At 43.3% G+C, this 23729-nt stretch overlaps 1 protein-coding gene across 1 annotated transcript in view; it reads left to right on the plus strand.

Moving 5' to 3' along the window:
• The window catches only part of DNAI1 (dynein axonemal intermediate chain 1), a 309175-nt gene that overhangs the window by 262109 nt on the left and 23337 nt on the right, over positions 1-23729 (plus strand). The window contains exons 15-17 of the mRNA XM_044678118.1: positions 15972-16051; positions 21753-21901; positions 22118-22217. Of these exons, the coding sequence (XP_044534053.1) occupies positions 15972-16051; positions 21753-21901; positions 22118-22217 (329 nt within the window). The remainder of the gene's footprint in view (positions 1-15971; positions 16052-21752; positions 21902-22117; positions 22218-23729) is intronic.

Raw genomic sequence — 23729 nt, forward strand, 5'->3', positions numbered from 1 at the left:
GCAATTCCTTTCAACAAACATTAAGCATCTACTCTGGGCAAGGTGCTGCAGATACAAATATGCAAACTTATATGGTCCTTACCCTCAAGAAGCTTACAGTCTAATTGGAGGCGGGGATGAGGCTTATATATTAATAACTCTAATACAAGTTAGAAAATGATTAAGTGAGCAAGATTAGTCAAGCTGGATGGACTGAATAATTCAAATTAGGAGGGAAGAATAACTTCTAGCTGGAGTTTTGAGTAGAGAAAATGGCACCAAATTTGGGCCCTGAAGGAAGGGAAAGTTCTCAGTAGGAAGAGGTTAAAGGAATCCATTCTAGGCAGGAGAGGGCAGGATAAGATCACAGAACAGCAAATAATCCAGTTTGGCCAGAACATAAAATACACAAAAAGAGGCCCTAAGATGTGGTTATAAAAGGGAGCTGAAACCAGATGGCCAAGGGCTTTAAATGTCAGGCTTATGAGTTTGTATTTTATTAAGTAGCCAAATGGGGAGTCCCTGCATGTTTTTTTAAGCACAGCAGTGATGTAATGAGCATTAGGAAGATGACTTTAGAAGCAGGGTAGCACAGAGGTATGAAACATGGCAGCTGGCTATGCTTTGGACCAGCAACACTACCCAGTAGGGCCTGAAATAGATTAAAATGGAATTGGGAAATAGTTAACAAAATAATAATACATTAGAATATAGATAATGTTAATATGTGGTTTTCTAAGTCAATATAGGCCACAGGGATCCTTATGTCCCTCTTTTCTATCGGAGTTTTTTTGTTTGTTTGTTTTATTTTAATTTTGAAAAAAAAAACATTTTCCTTCTGTCTTAAAGTCAATACTAAGAATTGGTTCTAAGGCAGAAGAATGGTAAGAGCTAAGCAACTGAGGTTAAGTGACTTGCCCAGGTTCTCATAGCTAGGAAGTATCCAAGGTCAAATTTGAACCCAGGACCTCCTTTCTCCAGGCCTGGCTTTCTAACCACTGAGCTACCTAGTTGCCCTTCTATTTGAGCTTAATTCCACTGGAGACCAGAAACCAGTTCAAAATCCATCATAATAATAGTTCAAGGGAGAGATGATGAGGAACTGAATTTAGGGGTGGCAGCAATATCAACAGAAAGGAACAGTTAGATAGGAGAGAGATTTCAGGGAGATACAACAGGACTTTTTGTTGGAATTTAATGGAATCAAGAGGAACAAGGAAGAAGGAAGGAATCAAAGTTACCTGAGTTTCTAAGCTCATGTGACTAGGGGAATTTCAACAAAAATAAGGAAGTTTAGAGAAAGGGGAAGTTTGGGAGGAAAGTTGATGAGTCTAGTTTTGACCACATTGAGTTTGGGGTATCAACATGATACTCAAGAGGAAATAGGCAATAGGAAGTTCTTGGGGTTTTTGTTTTTACTTTTATTTAAAAAAAAATAACCTTACCTTCTGTCTTAGAATCAATACTGTGTATTGGTTCCAAGGCAGAAGAGTGGTAAGGGCTAAGCAATGGGAGTTAAATGACCTGCCAAGGGTCACACAACTGGGAAGTGTCTGAGGCCAGATTTGAACCTAAGACCTGTCTCTAGGCCTGGATCTCTACCCACTGAGCCACCCAACTGCCCCTGGCTTTTTGTTTTTAAACCCTTACCTTCTGTCTTAAAATTAATACTAAGTATTGGGTGCCAAGGCAGAAGAGCAGTAAGGGCTAGGGAATTGGGGTTCAGTGACTTGCCCAAGGTTACACAGCTAGGAAGTGTCTGGAGCCAGCTTTAAACCCAGGACCTCTCATCTCCGGGCCTGGCTCTCTATCCACTTACTCACCTAGCTTGCCTCTGGCAGTAGGAAGTTTAAAGTACTGGAGTGGAAATATATTTGAGGCAGAGATAATAACTCAAGTCATGACAGTAGATAAGATTATCAGGAGAGAAGGTGTAAAAGAAAGAGAGAGATGGAGACCGGAGTCTTTAAGGGATAAGAAAAAGAAGAACCAGCTAAGGAGATCAAGGAGCCGTCAAAGAAAGAGGAAGTCAAAAGAATAGTGTTATTAGAAACCAATCAATGAGGGAATATAGGAAGGGAAAGCTTCTAATCAGTGATGGGCAAACTACGGCCCACAGGCCAGATGCAGCCCCCTGAAATGTTCTATCCAGGCAAGCGACATTATTCCTAATCTGATGAATACAATGAATATAATGAAACTTCAAAAGAGTTGCCTTAGAAACAGACTGACAGATGAGCATTTCCTTTCCTTTGGCCCCCTCTTTAAAAAGTTTGTCCATCACTGGTCTAAATTTTCAAAGCAGCATTCATTATATGTAATTATAAATAAAACTGGAAGCAACCTAAATGTCCAAAAACAGGGGAATGGTTAGAGAAATTGTGGCACATGCATATAAGGGAATACTATAAGGCAACTGAGATAGATAAGTATAATAAATGCAAAGAGATCCAGAAAGACTATATTATAAACTAATGCAAAGAAAAAAAAAACAATTATTTATTATTTATTTATTATATATTATTTATTTATTATTAATTATTATATTTATTATTAATTATTATAAACTAATGCAAAGGAAAAAAAACAAACCGAAAAATAGAGCACACAATGACCAAAGTGTACAAATATGATCCATGAAAGCTCAGGACCTGAGGTTAATGACATGACCTATTAGTGAGGTACAAATTAGCCCTTGAATGAATCATAAAGGAAACAGTGGTATAGGATGATGAGATCATGATTCAGGGTAACCAGAGAAGTCAGTTCACCAAGTTGAGGAGGCAGAAGAGCTCAACTCTTAATGGATGAACAAAAGAAGCCTGATGCTGGAGAAACAGAAACCTGTAGAAAGTCACACGGATCACAGCCACCTCAATAAAAGGGGCCAGGACTGGGGAGGAGGGTGAGACTTGCTGGGCTTGATGGAGCATGCGTACCAGTTGTTTATATTGATCTGAGAATTAGACTATAAAGAAACCTGAGTGCTGCAGAATGGATGCTTTCGAATTGTGGTTCTGGAGAAGACCTTTGAGTCTCCTGGACAGCAAGCAGATCAAATCAGTCAGTACTTAAATAAATTAATTCAGAGGTCAGATACTGAAGCTGAAGCTGAAATACTTTGGCCACATAATAAGAAGATAGGACTCATTGGAAAAGACCCTGATGTTGGGAAAAACTGAAGACAAAAGGAAAAGAAGATGGCAGAGGATGAGATGGATAGTGTCATGGAAGCGACAAACATAACTTGGACAGACTTCTAGAGATAGTGGAAGATAGAAGGACCTGGAGTATGATGGCCCGTGAGGTCCAGAAAACTTGGACATGTATGAATGACTGAACAACAAAAGAATTGGGATCCAAAAGAGAAGAAATTGAAGCTAAGAGAATGATAGGAATGAGGTCACGGAAAAGACAGCAAGGAAGGCTATCAAAGCTATAAGTGGAGCATGGATTGGTGAGGTGGAGGTGATATTAGAAGGAAGGAAAAGAGGGTGAGAAAAGACAGAGGTTTTGAGGTATGAAGCAACAGAGTTGTGGGAACTCAAATAATATATAGCCTTCATCTTCTCAAAAGGGAGATTAAGCTTAGCATAAAGTTTAGGGTTTTAGTAGGAAAAAAAGTGAATAGCCACTGTGAGGAATTTGTAGAAAATTTGTAGAATTTGTGGAAGTGAATAAAAAAGATTGCTATACAGCAGTGAGAACCCACTCGAGATCAGATAATATGAATTTGGAATGATCCCAATAAGCAGAGACTTTTTCCCTGTTCAGGAAAAAGGTATAAAAAGAACATTGGGGTAAATAATATCTAGGGTTACAAATCAGCAGAGTAGGAATAGGAAAGGGGGAAAGGGGGAAAGGGCAAGGGTAGAATCAAATGTGCTATTGAAATGGCTGGCCATAGAAATTAACTATGAAAAATGGGAAGTAAATCCGGAACAGAGAAATCATGGAATGGTAGAGAGCAAGAAAGGACTGGAGATCAGGATGATGAGAGAGAGCAGGTAATGCAAAAACAGGAATAAAGGGGGCAGCTGGGTGGCTCAGTGGATTGAGAGCCAGGCCTAGAGATGGGAGGTCCTAGGTTCAAATCAGACACTTCCCAGCTGTGTGACCCTGGGCAAGTCACTTAACCCCCATTGCCTAACCCTTACTGCTTTTCTGCCTTGGAACCAATATGTAGTACTGATTCTAAGATGAAAGGTAAGGGTTTAAAAAAAAAACAGGAATAAGAATAAACAAGAGGTGGACGGACAGAAGCATTTTTGTTAAAGAAGAGAATTTAAGAATAACCTTGTGAAGCAAACGGCCATAAAAGAAAGACCAAACAGGATTATGGAGGGTATTGAGAGCTGCGATACGCGCATGGGGAAAACTTGATTTCAGTTAGTGTGAATAGGAGAAAGATGTAGAATGTATTGACAGTGGAATAGATATTCCAGAAGGCATAATGGAAAAGATTGAAAGAGAGAAATAGGCATTGGGAAGGTATAGGACTAAGAGAGAATAGATATTAAGGAAGTAATATCAGGGGGAAATACAGGCACATTTCATTTTATGGTGCTTCACTTTATTACATTTCATAGATACTCTTTTTTTTTTTTTACAAATTGAAGGTTTGTGGCAACCCTATATCAAGCAAGTCTACTGTCGCCATTTTTCTAATAGCATGTGTTCATGCTATGACTGGAACATTTTGGTGATTCTCGAATTATTTCAAATTTTTCATTATTATGTGTTAGAATTATCTATGATCAGTGATCTTTGATGTTACTATTATAATTGTTTTAGGGTCCCACAAATTATATCCACATATGAATTTAATCTATAAATGTTGTGTGTGTTCTGACTACACCAACAGGCCATTTCCTCCCTCTCTCTCTCTCTGTCTCAGAGACAAGGTTCTGTCTCTCTCTCTCTGTCTCTGTGTCTCTCTCTCCCTCTCTCTGGGTCTCTCTGTGTCTCTCTCGGTCTCTCTCGGTCTCTCTCTGTCTTTCTGTCTCTATCTCTGACTCTTTCTCTCTTCCTTCCCAACCTCACTTGGGCCTCCTGTTTCCCTGAAATACAACAATATTGAAATTAGGCCAATTAAGAACATTATGATGGCAGTCCTACAAGTGTGCAAGTAAAAGGAAGTCAACAAGGCAGACTTCATTGTTGCTTTTTTTTTAAGGAGTCGCCACAGCCACCCCAGCCTTCAGCAACCACCATCCTGATCAGTCAGCAACCATTAACATGGAAGCAAAGAGATCATGACTCAATGAAGGCTCAGATGATGGTTAGCATTTTTTTAGCAATAAAGAATGTTTAATTAAGGAATGCACATTTTTTAGGCAAAATATTATCGCACACTTAATAAACTACAGTAGAGTGTAAACATAACTTTAATATGCACTGAGAAACCAAAACATTCTTGTGACTCACTTTATTGCGATATTTACTTTATTGCAGTGGTCTGGAACAGAACACACGATATCTCGGAGGTATGCTTCTAGTTTGTACCCAGAAAAGTAGTGGTTTCATATAACATAAATTAGAAGAACAGGTTAAAGTAGATGGATGCCTTAGCTATAGGGAGAGGACCCCCACCAGGCAAAAGTTAACAGAGCAAACAAGCCCCAGGCTTCTCTAAGGTTTCAGTCCCAGTTCTGTGCTGGGTTCTGCATCCATGGTTCTGCACCAGGCATGTACTGTGCTAGTCCCCACCTTTCTGAATTGCCTCCTTTAGGTGGTGGTATTATAGCTTCAGCTGGGATAAGACCAGTGGTGTTGGGGTGGGAGAGGTGGAGAGGAGAGAAACACACAGCTCATTCCAGACTTTCCTGCATGATGTCTACACAGGTAGAAGCTCCTCTTATGAGTCAAAGGGCAATTGCAGAAACTCTGGGAGATGGAGGTTGGGTCCTGGGGCCTGACTCCTCTCTGTGAGATGAGTCTGATGAATTGTGAGGATTGATAAAGACCTCAGATAAGTCCTGGGAATCCAAATTGAGGATAGAATGACATATTCCCAAAGCTGAGGACAGAAATCTATGGGTCTGCCTTCTCCCCAGTATAAATATCAGGGATATGGATTTTTCCTGGAGCTGAAAATTGAGTGTTCCTGAAAAGCAAATGGCTCGGTGTCCTGCCTTATCACTGTCAGCAGGGATCTGAGAATTCTGAGTTCCTCTCTTCACAAAGAGGTGAAGGGACTAGTCTAAGGTCACCAAGCTCCAGGGATAATGCTACAATCCTGACCTCCTAACCTCTAGCTCCAGATTCTTGCCAACAAGCCTAGGCCAATCTGCACTGGCTATAACCATGGCTTGGCTCTTGGAATGTCTTCTGAAATCTTCCTTATAGGATATAAACTCTACAGCCCAGAAGATTTGTCTTCTCTGTAGATAAAAGCCCCATAAAAGGCAAAGTTTGTAGCAACGAGTTTGTAGAAATCCTTGAATCAGAATTGTCTGGCCTTGTTTTTGGATTTGGAAATAACCTTCCTTAGTATAGCCCTGTGGCATTAAAGGGCTTCACAGGATTACTGTGTGAGTTAAAGTCTGGCTGTTCAGATGAAAATTCCCTCTGCTTGTTAAGAGGTAATATTACCTCTTCCCTACTTCAAACTCTGAGGAGCTCCGACCACTAGCTGTCCCCCTGCCCAGGTGGCTCTCCAGTAGTCGCCCAGTCCAGGGGCTAGAGCTTGCTCTACACTAAATCCCACTCAGAGGCTGTCTATGATTTCTCCATCCTTGTAGTGAATTCCTGAGGGCCAGACTTTTTCTTTAAACTCTTCCATCTTAGAGTCAGTATTGTGTATTGGTTCCAAGGCAGAAGAGTAGTAAGGGTAGGCAATGGGGGTCAAGTGACTTGCCCAGGCTCACACAGCTAAGAAGTGAACCCAAGACCTCCCATCTCTAGGCCTGACTCTCTATCCACCGAGCCACCAAGTTGCCCCAGAGTCAGGCTTTTGATCTCATCTTCAGGTCTGAATAACAGACTTGGCTGAACAGGAGAGATGGTCCAATCTACACACTGTCCACCCCTATACAACCAATTGTTTTCCCTAGCAGGGGCCAGGAGCTGTCCATAGCTGGAGCTCATTCAGAAGAACAAGCCAGGTTTGGCCCTAGTGAACAGAGTTCAAAAGGACAACACTAGCGTCACACTAAGCAAATTGGAATTGGATACAGATCTCTTTATATAAGCTCAGACCTGTTTGGGTCTCTGGTTTCCAGAGCGCCTGCCAAATTCTACAATGCATTTGCTTGTTTTTGACCCCCAGATCCTGACACCATCCCATTGTAATGTGTGCCTCCAGATGGTGGGCATTCCTTCCTTCCTGGCTCTCACTCCTGCTTGCTTGTTAGTTGCTCAGATAATGAACCTTCTTGCCTGGATGACCCACCTTTGGTTTCTAGTCTTTCTCTAACCATACCTATAGCTCCATCCAGACCAGGCCGGGCTGCTGGGCATCATAACACACATTCCTTGGAAGTCCAGGGCTTCAGATTAAAATTCACCCTAGGGAAAGGGAACACATATATTGGCTGAGCTTCCTCCCTAGGTGCCTGGGGTGGGGAGGTACAGAGAGACAGAAAAAGAAAGGAAGAAAGGAAAGGAGGACAAGACTGGGAGGTATGAAACAGAACGATCAAGGCTGGTCACATTGAGTATATAATGTAAAATTGCCCATGCGGAGAAGTTTGAGAAGTTTTCTCAAAGGAATGATGCAGGTATCAAAAGTGTAATTTAAATGAGCAAATTACATTGACTTAGATAATGCTATATTGAAAAAATGATATTGCGTGTACGATTGGGTAGAAAGAACTCTGTTCCTTCTCCTTTTCACCATTATATGAGGTTGTTATCAAGAAATATAACTACTATAGAAATATCATGAAAATGGGGAAGGGTTGGAAGCAGATTTCAGAAAGTAAATCTTTTCCCTATGGGGTAGGAGCTTGGGAACAAAGCAAGGACAATGAGGAGACTCGATGCAATACCATACAAGAATTGGGAAAGGCAATGTGCCACAGAGGCGAGGATGATGGACCTAGAGCCAGGGACAGCGGAGTTGTTTTTGTTTTCAGATTGGATGTGAAAGTCTTTTATTAGGAATAATAAAAGGTCTGGTTCACTTGTTTGTGCCAAGTGGAGTAATAGATAATGAGAGTAGAAACATTACTTGGGAATAACTTGTAAATGGATTTAAATGTCCAAAGAGGAGTGTATATTTGATCACAGGAACAACTTGATTGATTGAAATTTAAACATTTTAGGATGAAATTTACCCATCTGCGGTTCATTTGTCCCCAACCAGTTCAATAACTGGTAACATCTGACAGTAACTCAGATCTAGGTATTCAATGACTCACTCTGCAAACAGAATCAGGAAAGGAACAATATTGATAAAAAAAAAAAAACACTATTCAGTTGAGAGGACATTAAAAAAAATAAAGCAACAGAAACAGCACCGGTGCATATTCATGAATGAATAAAATTTCATTCCTTTTGCTTAAAAAATAACTTAGAAATCAAGGGCATTCAAATTAATGATTAATAATTCAATTCAATCCAATTCAATTGAACAAATATTGATTGAGAGCTTCCTATATGGCAGACAAATTGATAGATTAGAGAGACAGAGATACAACAATGAAATAGTTCTTGACTTCAAGGAGTTTACGTTCTACTAACATGAACTCAACTTTTATCCCCCAAATATACCTAAAGTGGGAAGTTGGTCAGTTGACCTCTAATCAGTTGATTAGTCCTGTGAATAAAGGACTGGAGACAGACAAAGCATTCACCTTGCTTAGACTGTAAAGAGGCCTATTTGCATCTTTTAAAGGGAGCGTTCCTTTAAGACTTCGGACTTTTTAATCCAAGGAAAAGATCTTTTATAAGGTAAAAGGTTCTTCAAATCATTTGGACATCTGAGTTTAAATCCTGACCCCTATACTTACTAGCTTTGTGGCTATGGGCAAACCACTTAGCCACTCTGATACTCAATTTTCTCATCTGTATAATGGAGATAGTACCCCTAACATCAGGATACTTCATAGGACATAATGCTCGCATGAGGGAATGGGCAAAAATAAGGCACTTTCAAGTAAAAAGAAAGAAGATTTAGGGGGAGCATGATGGTATCTGCAAGTATTTGAAGAACTCTCATGTCAAAGAAGAATTCGGCTTATTTTGCTTGGCTCCAGAGAACAGAATTAGGAACTGTTGGTGGAAGTTGAAGAAGGGCAGGTTTTAATTGCAAGTAAAAGAGGAAATTTCCTAACAACTAGAGGTGTTCCAAAATGGAATGAGATGCCTCAAGGTGTCAAAGAATGTCTTCAAGAAAAGGCTGCAAGACCATTTTACAGGGATATGGTAGGATAGATTCCTGTTCAGTCCTGGATTGAGTTAAATGGACTTTGAGATCCCTTCCAACACCAAGATTCTAAAGTTCATAGCTCTCTTCTCTTCTCCTCCTCATCTGTCCCTCCTTGGGATTTCCATATTCTCTGGGTCCGAGGAATCTCTAGGCTTTGGAATTAGTCTCACCAATGCCACCACATCCAATTTAATTTCAGTTATTAAGTGCCTATAATGCACACATCATATGAGGCAATACAGCATGGTCCTATGATGGCAAATCTATGGAATGTGTGCTGATGATAGCACACAGAGACCTCTCTGTGGGCATACGTGCCATTGTCCACCAGAGTTAGTTACTAGAAAGGCAGAGGGATTCTGGCAGAGCTGTTCCCTTTCCCCTCTCCATTCGTGCCCCTCATCACCTGTCCCTCCCCTGAGTGGAGTGCCCAGCCCAGATCACTCCCATCCCTTTCTCCCTCCCCTGTTTGGGGTCATGGGGTGGGGCACACGGTCTCTGAAAGGTTCACCATCACTGGCATAGTCAAAAGCCAAGAAGATCTCGTTCAAGTCTTACCTCTGTGTGACCCTGAATAAGTCACTTAAATTCTTAGCACTCTAGGTAGCAAGTTGTAGAGAAGCTATTGCCCTACAATGGTAGAAGTTGCCTCATTGGGCATCCCTTATTCCAGTGGTTCCCAAACTTTTTTGGCCTACCGCCCCCTTTTCAGAAAAAAATATTACTTAGCCTCCTGGAAATTAATTTTTAAATTTTAATAGCATTTAATAGGAAAGATAAATGCACCTGTGGCCATCTCCGCCCTCCCGGATTGCTACAGCACCCACCAGGGGGTGGTGTCACCCACTTTGGGAATCACTGCCTTATACCAATATAATCATAGGTCCAGTCCCTATCCTCTGTACATACACTATTGTACTAAATGCTGAGGATACAAAGACAGTTCCTGCCCTCCAGGAGTTTATAATCTATTGGGAGACTATGACACATATATAAATAAGTGTAATACAATGTAATTTGAAGTGGAAGGAAGAACCAGCAATTGGGAGGGTCAGGGAAAGTTTCATAGAGGAAATAGTAACTGACCTGAGCCTGGAAGGAAGACAGGAATTCTGAGAGATTGAGGTGAGGAGACAGTGCCTGCCAGCCATAGAAGCTGATTTGTGCAACTGCCTGGATATAAAAGATGGAGTTCATGAACAGCTAGTCATCAGGCTTGACTGGAACATGCAGTCCATGAAGGGGAGTAGCATAAAACAGGATTTGGAAAGGTAATTGGGAGGCAGATGGTGGCAATTCTTAAGTGCCAGGCTGAAGAGTTTGTGTCTTATCCTGGAGCCAATGAGGAGCCACAGAAAGGTCTTTAAGCAGAGGAGTGACATGGTCAAGCTTGTGCCTCAGGAAAATTATTTTGGCAGTTGTATGGAAGATAGATTGGAGAGAGTGGTGACTGGAATCAGGGAGATCAATTAGAAGTCTATTATGGTAGTCCAGGCAAGAGGCGATAAGGATGATTGCTGTGAGAGTGGGGAGAAGGTAACAGATGTGAATGATGTTGTGGAGGAAGAAACTACAAGATTTGCCAGATTGGATTGGATTGGATTGATTATTGAGTGAAGGAGAAGGAAGAGTCAACTAGGACTTTAAGATTATGATGCTGAAATTGGAAGAATGGTGGTATCTTCAACAGGAATAGCTAAGTTTGGGGTAGAAATTTTAGGAGCAAAGATACTGAGTTCCATTTTTGGCATACTGGGTTTGAGATGCCAATAGAACGTCTAAGAGGAAATATCCAGCAGGCAGCTGATGATGTGGGATGAGGGTTCAAGAGAACAATTAGAATTTGGGGTATATCCACTACTGGATCTAGGAGATACTAAAGGACCAAGTAGATACTAAAAAAGGGGAAAGGGCATACTTGTACAAAAATATTTATAGCAGCTCTTTTTGTAGTGGCAAAGAATTGGAATCTGAGGGTATGTCCATTGATTGAGGGATGGCTGAACAAATTGTGGAACATGTTGGGGATCGAATACTATTGTCCTGTAAGAAATGATAAGCATCATGATTTCAGAAAAAGCTGGAAAGATTGACATGAACTGATGCAGAGCAAAATAAGCAAAACTGGGAGAACATTGTACACAGTAACAGCAATATTGGACAATTATCAGCTGTGAAAACTTGGCTACTCTTAGCAATGCAATGATCTGGGACTGTTGGATTCATCTTTCACATCAATGTACTTATGGTTCTATTTTGGGGGTTTGGTCGAAACAATGACCAATATGAAAGTGTGATTTGCATGATAATAAAAATAAAATCAAAGTTCAGAGAGAAAGGAAGGAAGAAGGGGAGGAAGGAAGGAAGGAAGGAAGGAAGGAAGGAAGGAAGGAAGGAAGGAAGGAAGGAAGGAAGGAAGGAAGGAAAGAAGGAAGGAAGGAAGGAAGGAAGGAAGGGGAGCATATGAGGAATTCCAGAACTATCAACCTCTGGTGTGAGGACTTGCTGAGCCCTTTCCAGGGCTGTTCATTCACCTTTAGTGTCCATCTGCCACCCAGTTCTTACCTGTGGCTTCAAAAAGGTATAGCTTGCTTAGCAGTCTCACTTAGGTAAAATTGTCTCAGAAGACTGGCTACAACAGGTTGAGGGTAACTAACAGGCCTCAAATGGCATCTACTCCAAGCATGTGAAGACTCTCCCAAGCAGAATAAGTGGATAAGAACAGTTGGTTCCAGTGGCCACGAAAGCAGTCAAAGCAGACACTCCATGGCACTTGGAGCTTGGGCAGACATCAAAGAATCCAAGGTCATCCATTTCCTGTTTCTTGAGCCATTGCCAGTCCTAACTTTTGTCCTGCCACTGGACTTTGATGCCTCAGGAAGAGAGAATAAGGTTCGCAACCCTGGACAACTCTGCCTCATTTAAAAACAATTCATGCACAAGTCAAGACATCACCCTGTCATATCATTGATCCTCTTCCAAAAACAATGGACCAATGACAACTGAATTTGATATCTAGATTTGGGAGTCTTCTCCCTAGAGTTAATACTTGAGCCCATGGGAGCAGATGAGATCACTACAGCAAGAAAGGGGCTTCGAACAGAGTCCTACAGGGGACAGGAGATGTACAAAAGAAACCAAACAGTCAGATGGATGGTGAAATGAGAGAGTAGTGTGTGACAGAAGCCCAGGGAACAGAGATTGTGAATAGTGAGAGAGAGTGAATAGTGTCAAGTTGAGGAGAGTTCAAAAAAGGTAAGGTTGAGAAGTCGGTCATCAAATTTAGCAACTTAAATAACATTTAAATTTAAATGCCATTTCAGTCAAGTAGTATGGTTGGAAGCCAAATTATAAAGATTAGAAAAGTGAGTGGAGAGTAAAGTAAGTGTGAATGTTTTTTTTCTAGTATTTTGTCAGTGAAAAGGAATAGATGTTGGCTGATGACATGAGGGAATGACAAGCTCTAGTCAAGGTTTTTTAAAGAATGGAGTAGAGCTGAGCATATTTATAGACAGACAGCAATAAACCAGAAGATAGGGAGAGATTGAAAAATGAATGAGTGACGGGGCAGCAAGGTGGATAGAGCCAGACCTAGAAACTAGAGATTCTGGGTTCAAATCTGACCTTAAATACTGCCTATGTATATTACCTTGAGCAAGTCACATAACCCCCATTGTTTAGCTCACTCTTCTGCTTTGGAACTAATAACTAGTATTGATTCTAAGATGGAAATTAAGGGTTTGGGGTTGTTTTTAGAAAATAAATGAAATCTTCCTGTTCAATTAGAAAAGAAATAGAAGGAGAAACAGATACTGGGCTCTTCTAGGATTTGTTTATGTGGTCAACCTTCTAGAGACACCCTCTCCACCTCCATGTCTGTCCTGTATCTGGCTGTAGACACACAATCACCACCGCTACAACAAATCTAGCAGGCACTAAATCTTTGTCTGAGATTTGAGAAGAGGTTTTGACCCCTTTCCAGGACAAGAGAATTTTGTGCTGCAGGACAAGCTGAGACATGGTAGAAAAGAATAGACACTGATCCTGTTTAAATGCCTTATAAGCAAAAGAAGACATTCCACAATCAGACATACCCCTAGGCAAATAGAAGTCCCCCCCCCCCCAAGCAATAAAGCATTAGACATAAACAAGCCCATTCACTTGTCAAAGTAGGAACAGCCTCAGATGGGCTACTCCCATTCCACTGGACAGTTCTGTTACAAGTGGGGCTGCCTCCACCAACATATACCAGAAAGGGTTAGGGCTTTGTCTCTGTGTGTATTACATACATACACATATACATATATATTAGCTTGCATTGTTTCTTTTTTATTTTATTATCCCTATTTTTATAGATGAGGAAACTGAAGAAGATGGAGGCTAAGAGATTTACCCACGGTTATACATCTAGTAAGTAGCTAAGCCTAGATTTGACCCCACTTCTTTCTGACTTCAGGTCTAGCATTCTATCTACCACACCACCTACTGCATAAATCTATATCTCACAAATGTTTATGCATTAGGTGGTACAGCATATAATCAGCTAGGTGGTGCTGTGGATAGAACACTATGTTTGGGGTCAGAAAGACTTCTCTTCATGAGTTCAAATCTGGTGTCAGCTACTTTCTAGCTGTGTGACCCAGAGCAAGTCATTTAACCCTGGTTGCCTCAGTTTCTCATTTGTAAAATGAGCTGGAGAAAGAAATGGCAAATCGCTCCAGTATCTCGGCCAAGAAAACCCCAAATGGGATCATGAAGAGTTGGACACAATTGAAACAACTCCACAGCAACAAATACATACATGTATGTATTGTGTGTGTATATATGTACATATATATATACATATGTGCATATATATGTGTATATATATATATATAAGGAAAATCAATAAGATGAAATGGGACAAGCTTCCAGAAGAGATCAAGGGCACAAGTAGGAGGGAGCTGGCCAAGAAGAAAGGCCACCTCTTCCTCAGAGACAGGAGTAGAAGAGTTGAGTACAAAGGTAATGGATTTTGCGGTATAGAATAAGTGAAATGAGAAAGCTTACAATAAATGGTCTTGATTTTCTCAGTAAAGTCTGATAGGAAAAAATTTGTTGGAGAGGTGAAGTAGACAGAAGAGGCATGGGGGGCTTGAAGAAGGGAGAGAGAGAACAACCTCCTTAGGGGCGTAGGATGGAGAGACAATCATGGAAAAACAAAAGGATCCCTTAACAACAGCAAGGTCCCAGTGGAGAGCGGGAGATTGGAGAACATGAATTCCTAGTGGATGCATTTAGCATGACAATGTGTGTCTTTCTCCAGGAAGCATTCACCCTGGTTAGGAAATAGCCCAAGCATGAATATATCCAAGCCAGAGTGCAGAGAGTGCCGATGGACCTTAAGACAGGCAAAGGGTAGGATCCCTCAGAAAAGATAGGAATGGCCTACTTGTAGATGTGATTCCTTTCATTGGGGCTGTTACCTCAAATGTGTTTCTAGGTGTGGAGAGAAAGAAGAGGTCAGCGTGTTCAGGGATGGCCTCATGGAAGAGGTGAGACAAAGCTGAGTCTTAAAAACAGGGAAACATTTGAGGGGGAATAAAAATCAATCCTCATGCATTGATTATGTTCTAGGCACTAAGGAACCAAAGACAAAAATGAAAGTCACTATTCTCAAGGAGCTTACAGTCTAGTGGAGAAAAGAGCACATATAAGTCAGTGCAAAATAAAAAAAGAAGAGAAAAGGAGGGACTGGTAGAAGCAAAGGCAAAGACTAGTATCACAGAAGAAGCACCAAACTGGGAGTGAGGAAATGTAGGTTCTAGTTCATCCTGGTCCTGCCATTAGCCAGTTCCTCCACCACTGGCCAGTAATGTGACCTTGAGTGAACCTCTTCGAGCCTCAGTTGCCTCACCTGTAAAAATAAGTTTGGGTTTCATGATTTCAAAGGTCTCTGGCAGTCCTGAGATTCTACATATTCTGTCACTGAGGCAAGAAGGGGCAACGCATGGTTGAGGAGATTTTGTCTAAGTTGGAGGAAGAAATGGAAATCAAGACTATAAAGATCCACTTGGTGTGGCCAGATTGTAGACAGCCTTGAAAGTCAGACTGAAAGAAGCTAGCTAGATGGCTCCGTGGATTGAAAGCCAGACCTAGAGACAGGAAGGAGATCCAGGATTCGAATTTGGCCTCAGACTTTTCCTAGCTATGTGACCCTAGAGTCACAAGCCTAATTACTTAGGCCTTACCACTCTTCTGCCTTAGAATACTTAGTATTGATTCTAAGATGGAAGATAGGAGTTTAAAAAAAAGAATAAAAGGAAGAAAGTTGGGCTGGAAAGGGTAGGATTACCCTGACAGACAAGAGGAAACTGTGTCCCACTCTGCAGAAGCTGCATCTCTTGGTTGAGATGGTACACAGCCCACTGTTTGCAGAGCACAAGCACCTTGTTCCTCGTCCCCCATCCTTTCCCCCTCCTCATCTCACACACATCTCTTTATACTTCACCTGAACACAGTCATGTTCTCGGTCTCTGAGCAGAGATCCAGGGAAGGCCAAAGGGGTTGGGGGTGATGGTGGAGCTCTTGGTTCAGTCTGATGAAAGCCCAAGTGATCTGTCTCTCATTTCCCTTCTAGGCTGTGGGACATCCTTCGACTTCCACAAACAGATCGACTACTTGTTTCTCGTGGGCACAGAGGAGGGCAAAATCTACAAAGTAAGGCACCTATGGCCATGGCAACTCCTCAGTGCCTGTGAAGAGATGGGCCTCGAGAAACCTTGTTCCTCCTGCTCAAAGCTTCCCCATGGCAGGCACTCTAGATGGAAGGGCGGGGGAGCTAGGACCAGGGAGGTAGCCCAGCGGATGGAGAGCCAGGCCTGGAGTCAGGAGGACCTGGGTTCAAATGTGGCTTGTGTGACCCTATTACTCAACCCCACATGCCTAGCCATGGAACTAACACTTAGTATTGAGTCTAAAGTAGAATAGAAGGTAATGGTCTTAAAAAAAAAAAAAGAAGAAGAAGAAGATAGGGAGCTAGCTTCCTCCCTTCCCTTCTGGGCTCCCCCCAAGTCCCTCTTTCTTCTATCCTCTTCTTGTCCTAGAGGAAGGCTCTGGGTTCGAATGCCAGCCGTCTAGCTACACGGCATTGGACAAGTCATTTTTTTCTCCATCTGTAAAATGAGGTCTCTTCCAGCTCAAAATCCTACAATCCCTCCTTCCCTGAGCCTCTGGCCAAAGTGAAACAGCCCCAGGCCCACCCTCAGGAAGCTGAGGACCCTAGAGAGGCAGACAAGACAGATATAAAAGATGGGGAGATCCAAGGGCTGACATAAAACAGACGCCTTCATTAATGAAATCCAGTTCTTGGTCACAGGTTTCCTGAGGAGGGGGTGGGGGGCAGGGGCCAGGAGGACCCCGGGAGAATTCCCTGCCTCAGAGCCCATTGGCTCAGGAAGGCTTCCTGAAGGGACCTGCTCGAACTAAAGGCAGAGGGGGAAAGGACTCGGGCAATTTTCCATTTGGAATCCAGAGGCTAATGAAAGGACTTCCGGGAGCCGCTCTCAACCCAACAATGAGCCTTTATTAACAACTACTGGGTGCTGGGCCCCAGGTTGCCAGGGAGGTGGGGACTGAGGGGAAAGAGAGAAGAATCAGACCCAGGCCATCCCCTGGAGGGCTCTTAGTCAGGTGGGGAGACCAGATCCACGAGCCTTGGAGGGAGTGATCCAGGGCTCATGGTAGGCCTTTTTAAGTTTGGGAAGAATTCCAAGAGAGGGGAGCACTGGGAGGGGGTTGGGGGGTGCTCATTGAGTTCCAGAAAAAAACTTCATAGAAGAAGTGGAATTGGAGCTGGGCCTCGTAGGGCCTCTACAGCTTTCTACCAATTCAGTATGTTTCTGAAAACATTCCATTTGGCCCAAGGATTAACAAGGAGCCTCCTCCCCTCCCTGGCCCGCCCCCAGCCCCCCAGCAACATGGTAACTCACTAATTTTTAGCTCAGAACAATTTTGAAAAACAGAAAAGTGCTCTGCTATTAGCATTTCTGAAGCCAAGTAAATCATTATCTTAATTACCCACAGGGCTCTGTGCATTCTTATGAAGCAGCTAGGCAGGCCACCCCTCTGCCAGGGCCCGGAGATGTGCTTGGTATGCTAGGAGGTTCTGTGGTGGTGTTGGGAACAGAATGAGATGGCCTCGGCCAGGGCTGCCAGGACAGGGCTCCTGGGCATGACTGAAGCGAGTGCCTGTGGGCACCAGAACGCTCTCCCTGCCTACCCACGCCAAGCTGGTACTGTGCTTGAAATGTCAGTGCAAGAGTCTTCATCTTTTAGGTTAAAGCACTGATTTCATGACTGAGACCTTAAAGAACATTTATGAGAATGCGAAACCCCTTGGACCTAAGGTGTTATTAGTTACTAACACGAGTGGGAATGGCCAGAAAGCAGCAGCGTGGATAGATCAGGAATGGTAGCTCTGATTCAGCCCCCTCATTTTACAGATGAGGAATCTGAGGCCCAAAGAGGTTAAGTGAGTGACCCAAGGGCACTCAGGTGTTAAAAGGGACAGAGCTGGCTTCAAAGAGCCTTTAGAGGAAAGGCTAGTGGGAAGGCTATTCTTATACAATGGATGATCCCCCTTGTTCCCTGCACTTCCTTATGGACCAGAGAAACAGCATCCCTCCTGCCCAGTCCTCAGCCCATGTCCTTTTCTCTAGCCTTGATGGGTCTTGGATTCTCTAGTCCCCATCCATCAGCCAGCTTCCTTCTGTGTCCAATGACCATTTCCTCTTTTCTTTTTTCAGAGAAGAACTGGGTATGTGGGGTGAGGGAGGGGTGAGGAGAGACTAATGGCTCTGACACCCAGGACTGGTACCCTTGGCTAACTCTTCCCATGTGGGCCATGTGGTCACCCCACACATAGCTCCTGGCCCTGGCTCTCTCGTTTCCCTTCTCCTGGCCTGACTATGACCCCCAGAGGCCACCCTCAGAGCCTTTGCCAGGGAGATCTGGGGCAAAGGGAAAATAGAGGGAATTATCTAGAGATGCTGCCTGTCTAAAGCACCCAAGCATATCTTCCATGGAAATTGGGTTAAGTTTCTAACTTAGTGTGGATAATCCATTGGTGGGTCCAGTATCTACATGGGGAAGCACTCCCTTTCCTCCCCATTCCCTAAACCATGGACATGCATCTTAAGGACTCAGGGATGGCTTGTGGCCATGGATATATAGCCTATCTTCAACTGTAAAATGGGGATAATAACAATATCTACCTCCCAAGGTGGTTGTGTAAGGATCAAATGAGATGATAATTGTAAAAGTACTAGCACAGTCCTTGGCATAAAGCAAATGCTGTACAAAAGTTATTATTATTCCTCAGTTGACTCAAAAACAAAGTCTTATCTTCCTCAGGCCCCAAAACTTGCTCTTTGGCTTTTGATCCTGCCCATTTCCCTCTGAAGGCTTTTCGCTCCACCTTTGAGCCTCACTCCTGGGAGGAAAAGCCGTTTCTTACCTGGGCCCCAAACTCAGTATTCTCACTTCATACCTCCTGTCTTAACCTTATGGATGCCTCCATTGGCCATTGGTAGAGTATCCCCCTAGCCTAGTTTCTGGCCTCAGGAAAACCCATTACTTTCTCCATTTGTTTTCTCCCTGGCTGGAGTGTAAGCTTTGCCTTCTCCAGGGTTTGAATATTTTCTTCCATTCTGATCTGTCTTAACCTTCTTCTCTAGCTCCACTGCTTCTCAGGTGAGGTCAGGCTTCTTCTTCCCTGTTATTTTAAGCTAGACGTTAGGTCCCGTCTCCCTAGCACCAATGAGTGACAAGATCACAAAAATCTCAAGAGTTAAATGGGACCTTAACTGCCATCTTGTCCAACCTTTGCCTGAAAAAGAATCCATTCTTCATCATTGGTGACAAGTAGTAATTCAGCCTCTGTTAGAAAAACCCCGGTGATGAACCTTGGGAGAGTTCAAATTATAGGAAGTTTTTCCTTATATAGAATGGAAATTTGTCTCCGTTAACTTCTTCCAGTTTCTTCTAGTTCCATCTCCTGAAGGCAAGACAAAAAAAAAAAAAGGCTAATCCTTCCTATAACAACCTACCAAATACTTGAAAATAATTCCCATACTCCCTTCCCCCCAGAATTTTCTTTTCTGCAAACTAGACATTCTCAGTTTCTCTAAATGATCTTTGGTCTCCAATTCTCTCACCATTGTGGTCATCCTCTTCTGAAGGTAAGCATTTATTAAGCAATTACTATGTATCAGGTACTGTGCCAAGTTCTAGACATACAAATTTTGTTGTTGTTGTTCATTTCAGTGATATCTGACTCTTTGTGACCCCATTCTGGGGTTTTCTTGGCAGAGATATTGGGATGTTTTGTCATTTCCTTCCCCCACTCATTTTTTCAGATGAGGAAACTGAGACAAACAGGGTTAAAAGATTTGTTTGAGGCCAGATTTGAACTCAGGAAGATGGGTCTTCCTGATTCTAAGCCTAGTGTTGCTGAAAAAAGGGGGTGGAAAGACAATCCTTGCCCTCAAAGGGCTTACTTTCTAATGGGGGAAGTCCAGAGAGTCAGAAGCACAGACTGGAGGGGAATGCCACAAGGGTGCTTTGGCTCATCCCCAAAATGGAGGCCCTAGAAAGAACTCACCAATGGGAGAAAGGGACTGGCCTGGCAGAGGAATGTTCCTGGGTGACAAGGCAACTGAGTCATGGTAGCAAAGTCCACAGAATCAGAAGCATCAGAAGGGAAAAGAATACACTCCGTTTGTTGATGCTCTCCTAAAATGTGACTCCAAGAGCTCTAGATGTGGTCTGACTTGGGTAGAATACAGTGGGATTAGGACTGTTGCTTCTGAGCATTGTACCTCTTTTGAAAGCAGCCCAAAATCTCACTCATGTCAGACTCAGAACTCTAATCAACACAGTGGCCAACCACAATTCCAGATGAATCAAGACAAAACAAGGATGGGGTAGCTAGGTGGCTTAGTGGGTAGAGAGCCTAGCGGTGTGACCCCGGGCAAGTCACTTAACTCCAATTGCCTAGCCCTTACTTCTCTTCTTAGATCGAATACTAAGAAGATTAGAATTTAGTATATATAGGACTTTATATTGATCTCTTAAATTTTACTAGATCCAGTCTATCATTCTAGAACCTCTCAGGATCTTTTTGGATCCTGACTACATCCACTATGTAAGTTCTCCTGCTCAGCTTTGTGCCATTGTCAGATATATAAGGGCAGCTAAGTAGCACAGTGGCTAGAGTGCTGGACCTGGAGTCCAGAAGACTCCTCTTCCTGAACTCAAATCCAGTCTCAGACACTTACCAGCTAGCTATATGACCCTGGGCAAGTCACTTAACACTATTTGATTGTTTCCTCATTTGTAAAATGACCTGGAGAAGGAAATGGCAAACACATACTCCAATACTCTTTTATCAAGAAAACCCTAAAAGGGGAATCTCAGAGAGTTAGACATAACTGGAAAACTATGGAACTACAACACATAGAATAAGCATACTATCTCTGCTTTCTTCTAAAATTGTTGAATAGCACAGGGTCAAGGTCAGATCATCCCTGGGGCACACAGCTAGAGATCTCCCTCCACACTGGCAGGATAACCACACTTTGGTTCTTCCTTGGTCTATCTCTCTCTTCCTATCAGCTGGGAGGGGGCCCTAAGCTGCCCCTCATTTTGAGGCGCCTTCACTCGGAGATAGCCATGCCCCTGTTCTAAGAGTGAGCTTTCCTGAGGTGGCCTGCTTGCCAGAAAAGTTCTGCAGCAGGGGACGTTTCCTTTTTTCTTTTTGTTCAGAGAGCATCCTTTGCTTTTAAAGATAAGATACAGGGAAGCTGTGGAAGTGAGATTAATCCATGAGGAGGATGCCCTGGGTCATTCTGAATCTGGCTCTGTCCTAGCAAATGCTAAATCAGATGAGATTCCAAGCCCTTCACAGTCACAGAACCATCACTTTAGAGCTAGAAAAGAACCTAATGGCTGTCAAGTCCAATACCTTCATTTTCCACATGGAGAAACTGAGGCACTGAGAAGTTGAATGACTTGTCCCTGGTCACATAGCTAGCATGTGTCTGGGGAAGGAATTGAACTCAAGTCTTCCTGATTTCAAGAATAGTACCTACCTATCTCCATCCTGAGGATAGGAGTGACCACTGACCTTTACTTTATTTATTTATTTATTTTTAAGCTTTAACTTATGTCTTAGAGTCAATACTGTATATTGGCTCCAAGGCAGAAGAGTGGTAAAAGTAGGTAGTGGGGGGGTCAAATGACTTTCTGGGAAGTGTCTGAGGTTGGGCCTGAACCCAGGACCTCCCTTCTCTAGGCCTAGCTCTCAATCCACTGAGCTACCCAGCTGCCCCCTGATCACTGACCTTTAATTCTACCGCAGTGCTCCAAATCCTACTCCAGCCAATTCCTTGACATGTTTGAGGCCCACAATATGGCGGTGGATGCAGTGACCTGGAACCCATACCATTCCAAAGTCTTCATGTCCTGCAGCTCCGACTGGACAGTGAAAATCTGGGACCACACCATCAAGTGAGGGGAAAGGGGTCTGGGGCCACATCATCAAGTAGAGGAAATGGGGAGGCGGGGAGGAAGGAAACAGTCTAGGAACCAAATGAAAAATTAGACTGGAGGGGAAAGGGAGGGAGCTTTGACTGTGGAGCAGTATAGGGGTGGGACCCAAGTCCTACCAGAAATAGCCAATATCCATTTCTGACTTTTCTCAGCCTCTTCCTCCCATTGTTCCAGGATACCCATGTTCATCTATGACTTGAACTCTGCTGTGGGTGATATAGCTTGGGCCCCATACTCCTCTACTGTCTTTGCTGCAGTCACCACTGACGGGAAGGTAAGAGCTCTCTCCCCAAGTCCCAAGCCCCTTGCCCCAAGCCCCTGGAGGTAGGTGGCACAACCTGGAGTATCAGTCAATTTGATTGAATGATTCAGTTCAGTGACTTGGGGTAGGGAAGGGAATTCATCCTGGTCCTGAGAGGCCTCTAAGATTATCTGCCATCCATGAAACTGCTCCTAACTCCAGGCTTTTGCCTTTCTTTGAATCTCTGAGCCCTTCATATGTTACTGGGCACAATGTAAGTGCTTTATAAATGCTTATTGAGAGGCAGCTGGGTGGCTTGGGATAGAAAGCCAGCCCTGGAAAAGGGAAGCCCTAGGTTCAAATCTGGCCTTAGATACTTCCTAACTTAAGTGACCCTGGGCAATTCACTTAACCCCCCATTCCCTGACCCTCACTGCTTTGCCCCCCCCCCATTCCCTGACCCTCACTGCTCTTCTGCCTTGGAACCAACACTTAGAATCAATTCTAGAATGGAAGGTAAAGGTTTTTAAATAGAGAAAGAAATGCTTATTGACTGACTGACTTTCTGGTGAGGACTCTCCAAAAAAGTAACCTGTCCCCATCCCTCTCCCCATTAGCCCTGATTGATGAAAAATCCATATTCAGGCTTGGGGTCTCCAGATTCCAGCTGAGAAAAGAGTAGAGAGGCCTCTGCCAAAGTAGCCCTGATGGTTCCTAAGACCTGGGTGTAGAGGAAGCTTAAGTGCATTTGGGGAAGCCAGATTGGGGGGAGGGAGAGAAGGGGAAATAGTCCAAGAACATCAGGAGCTAAAACTTGGTAAGTGTACTAAGCTTGATGTGACTGTGTGACTGTAACTGTGTGTGTAAGACTATGCCTGTGTAGGTGACTATATGTGTCTGAGATGTGTGACTGTGTGTATGTGAGACTGTGTGAGAGATTTTGACTGTGTGAGACTGTGAGACTGTGTGTGAGACTGTGTGACTGTGTGTGTGTGGCTGTGTGTATGAGACTATGTGACTGTGTGTGAAGCTGTGATTGTGAGACTATATATGTGTGAGACTGTGTGTATAAGACTGTGCCTATGTGTATGACTGTACATGTGACTGTACGTGTCTGAGATGTGTGACTGTGTATGTGTTGGGAGGAGAGGGGTAAGCGAGAGAAGTGGCACATCTAGTCTATGCTTGAGGAGCTTCCAATAACTGGAGATTGCATTTGATCACACCCAGGTCCAGCTTCAGTCTTCCTCCTCTTGGCCCCACACCTTATGCCTGAGGCCTCCCTCTCTTGGCAGCCCTTGTAGAACCCCTTAAGGTGACATGTTGTAGCTCACAGGATTTAGGGCTGGAAGGAACCTTGGAGACCGTCCATCCCAAGCCCTCATTATTCAGAGGAGAGGAGTGATTTGTAAGTAGTAAGGAAGAGAGCCAGAAGAAAGCCAGGTCCTTCTACTCCTTCCACGCCATGCACACAGCCTCCACAGAGGCTGAGCAGCTAGTACCAGGTGCTTGATAACTCAGCCATTCACAGGCCCGAAGTGGGAG

This window comes from Gracilinanus agilis, chromosome 1 (genome assembly GCF_016433145.1).
Source record: "Gracilinanus agilis isolate LMUSP501 chromosome 1, AgileGrace, whole genome shotgun sequence".
Lineage (NCBI taxonomy): Eukaryota > Metazoa > Chordata > Mammalia > Didelphimorphia > Didelphidae > Gracilinanus > Gracilinanus agilis.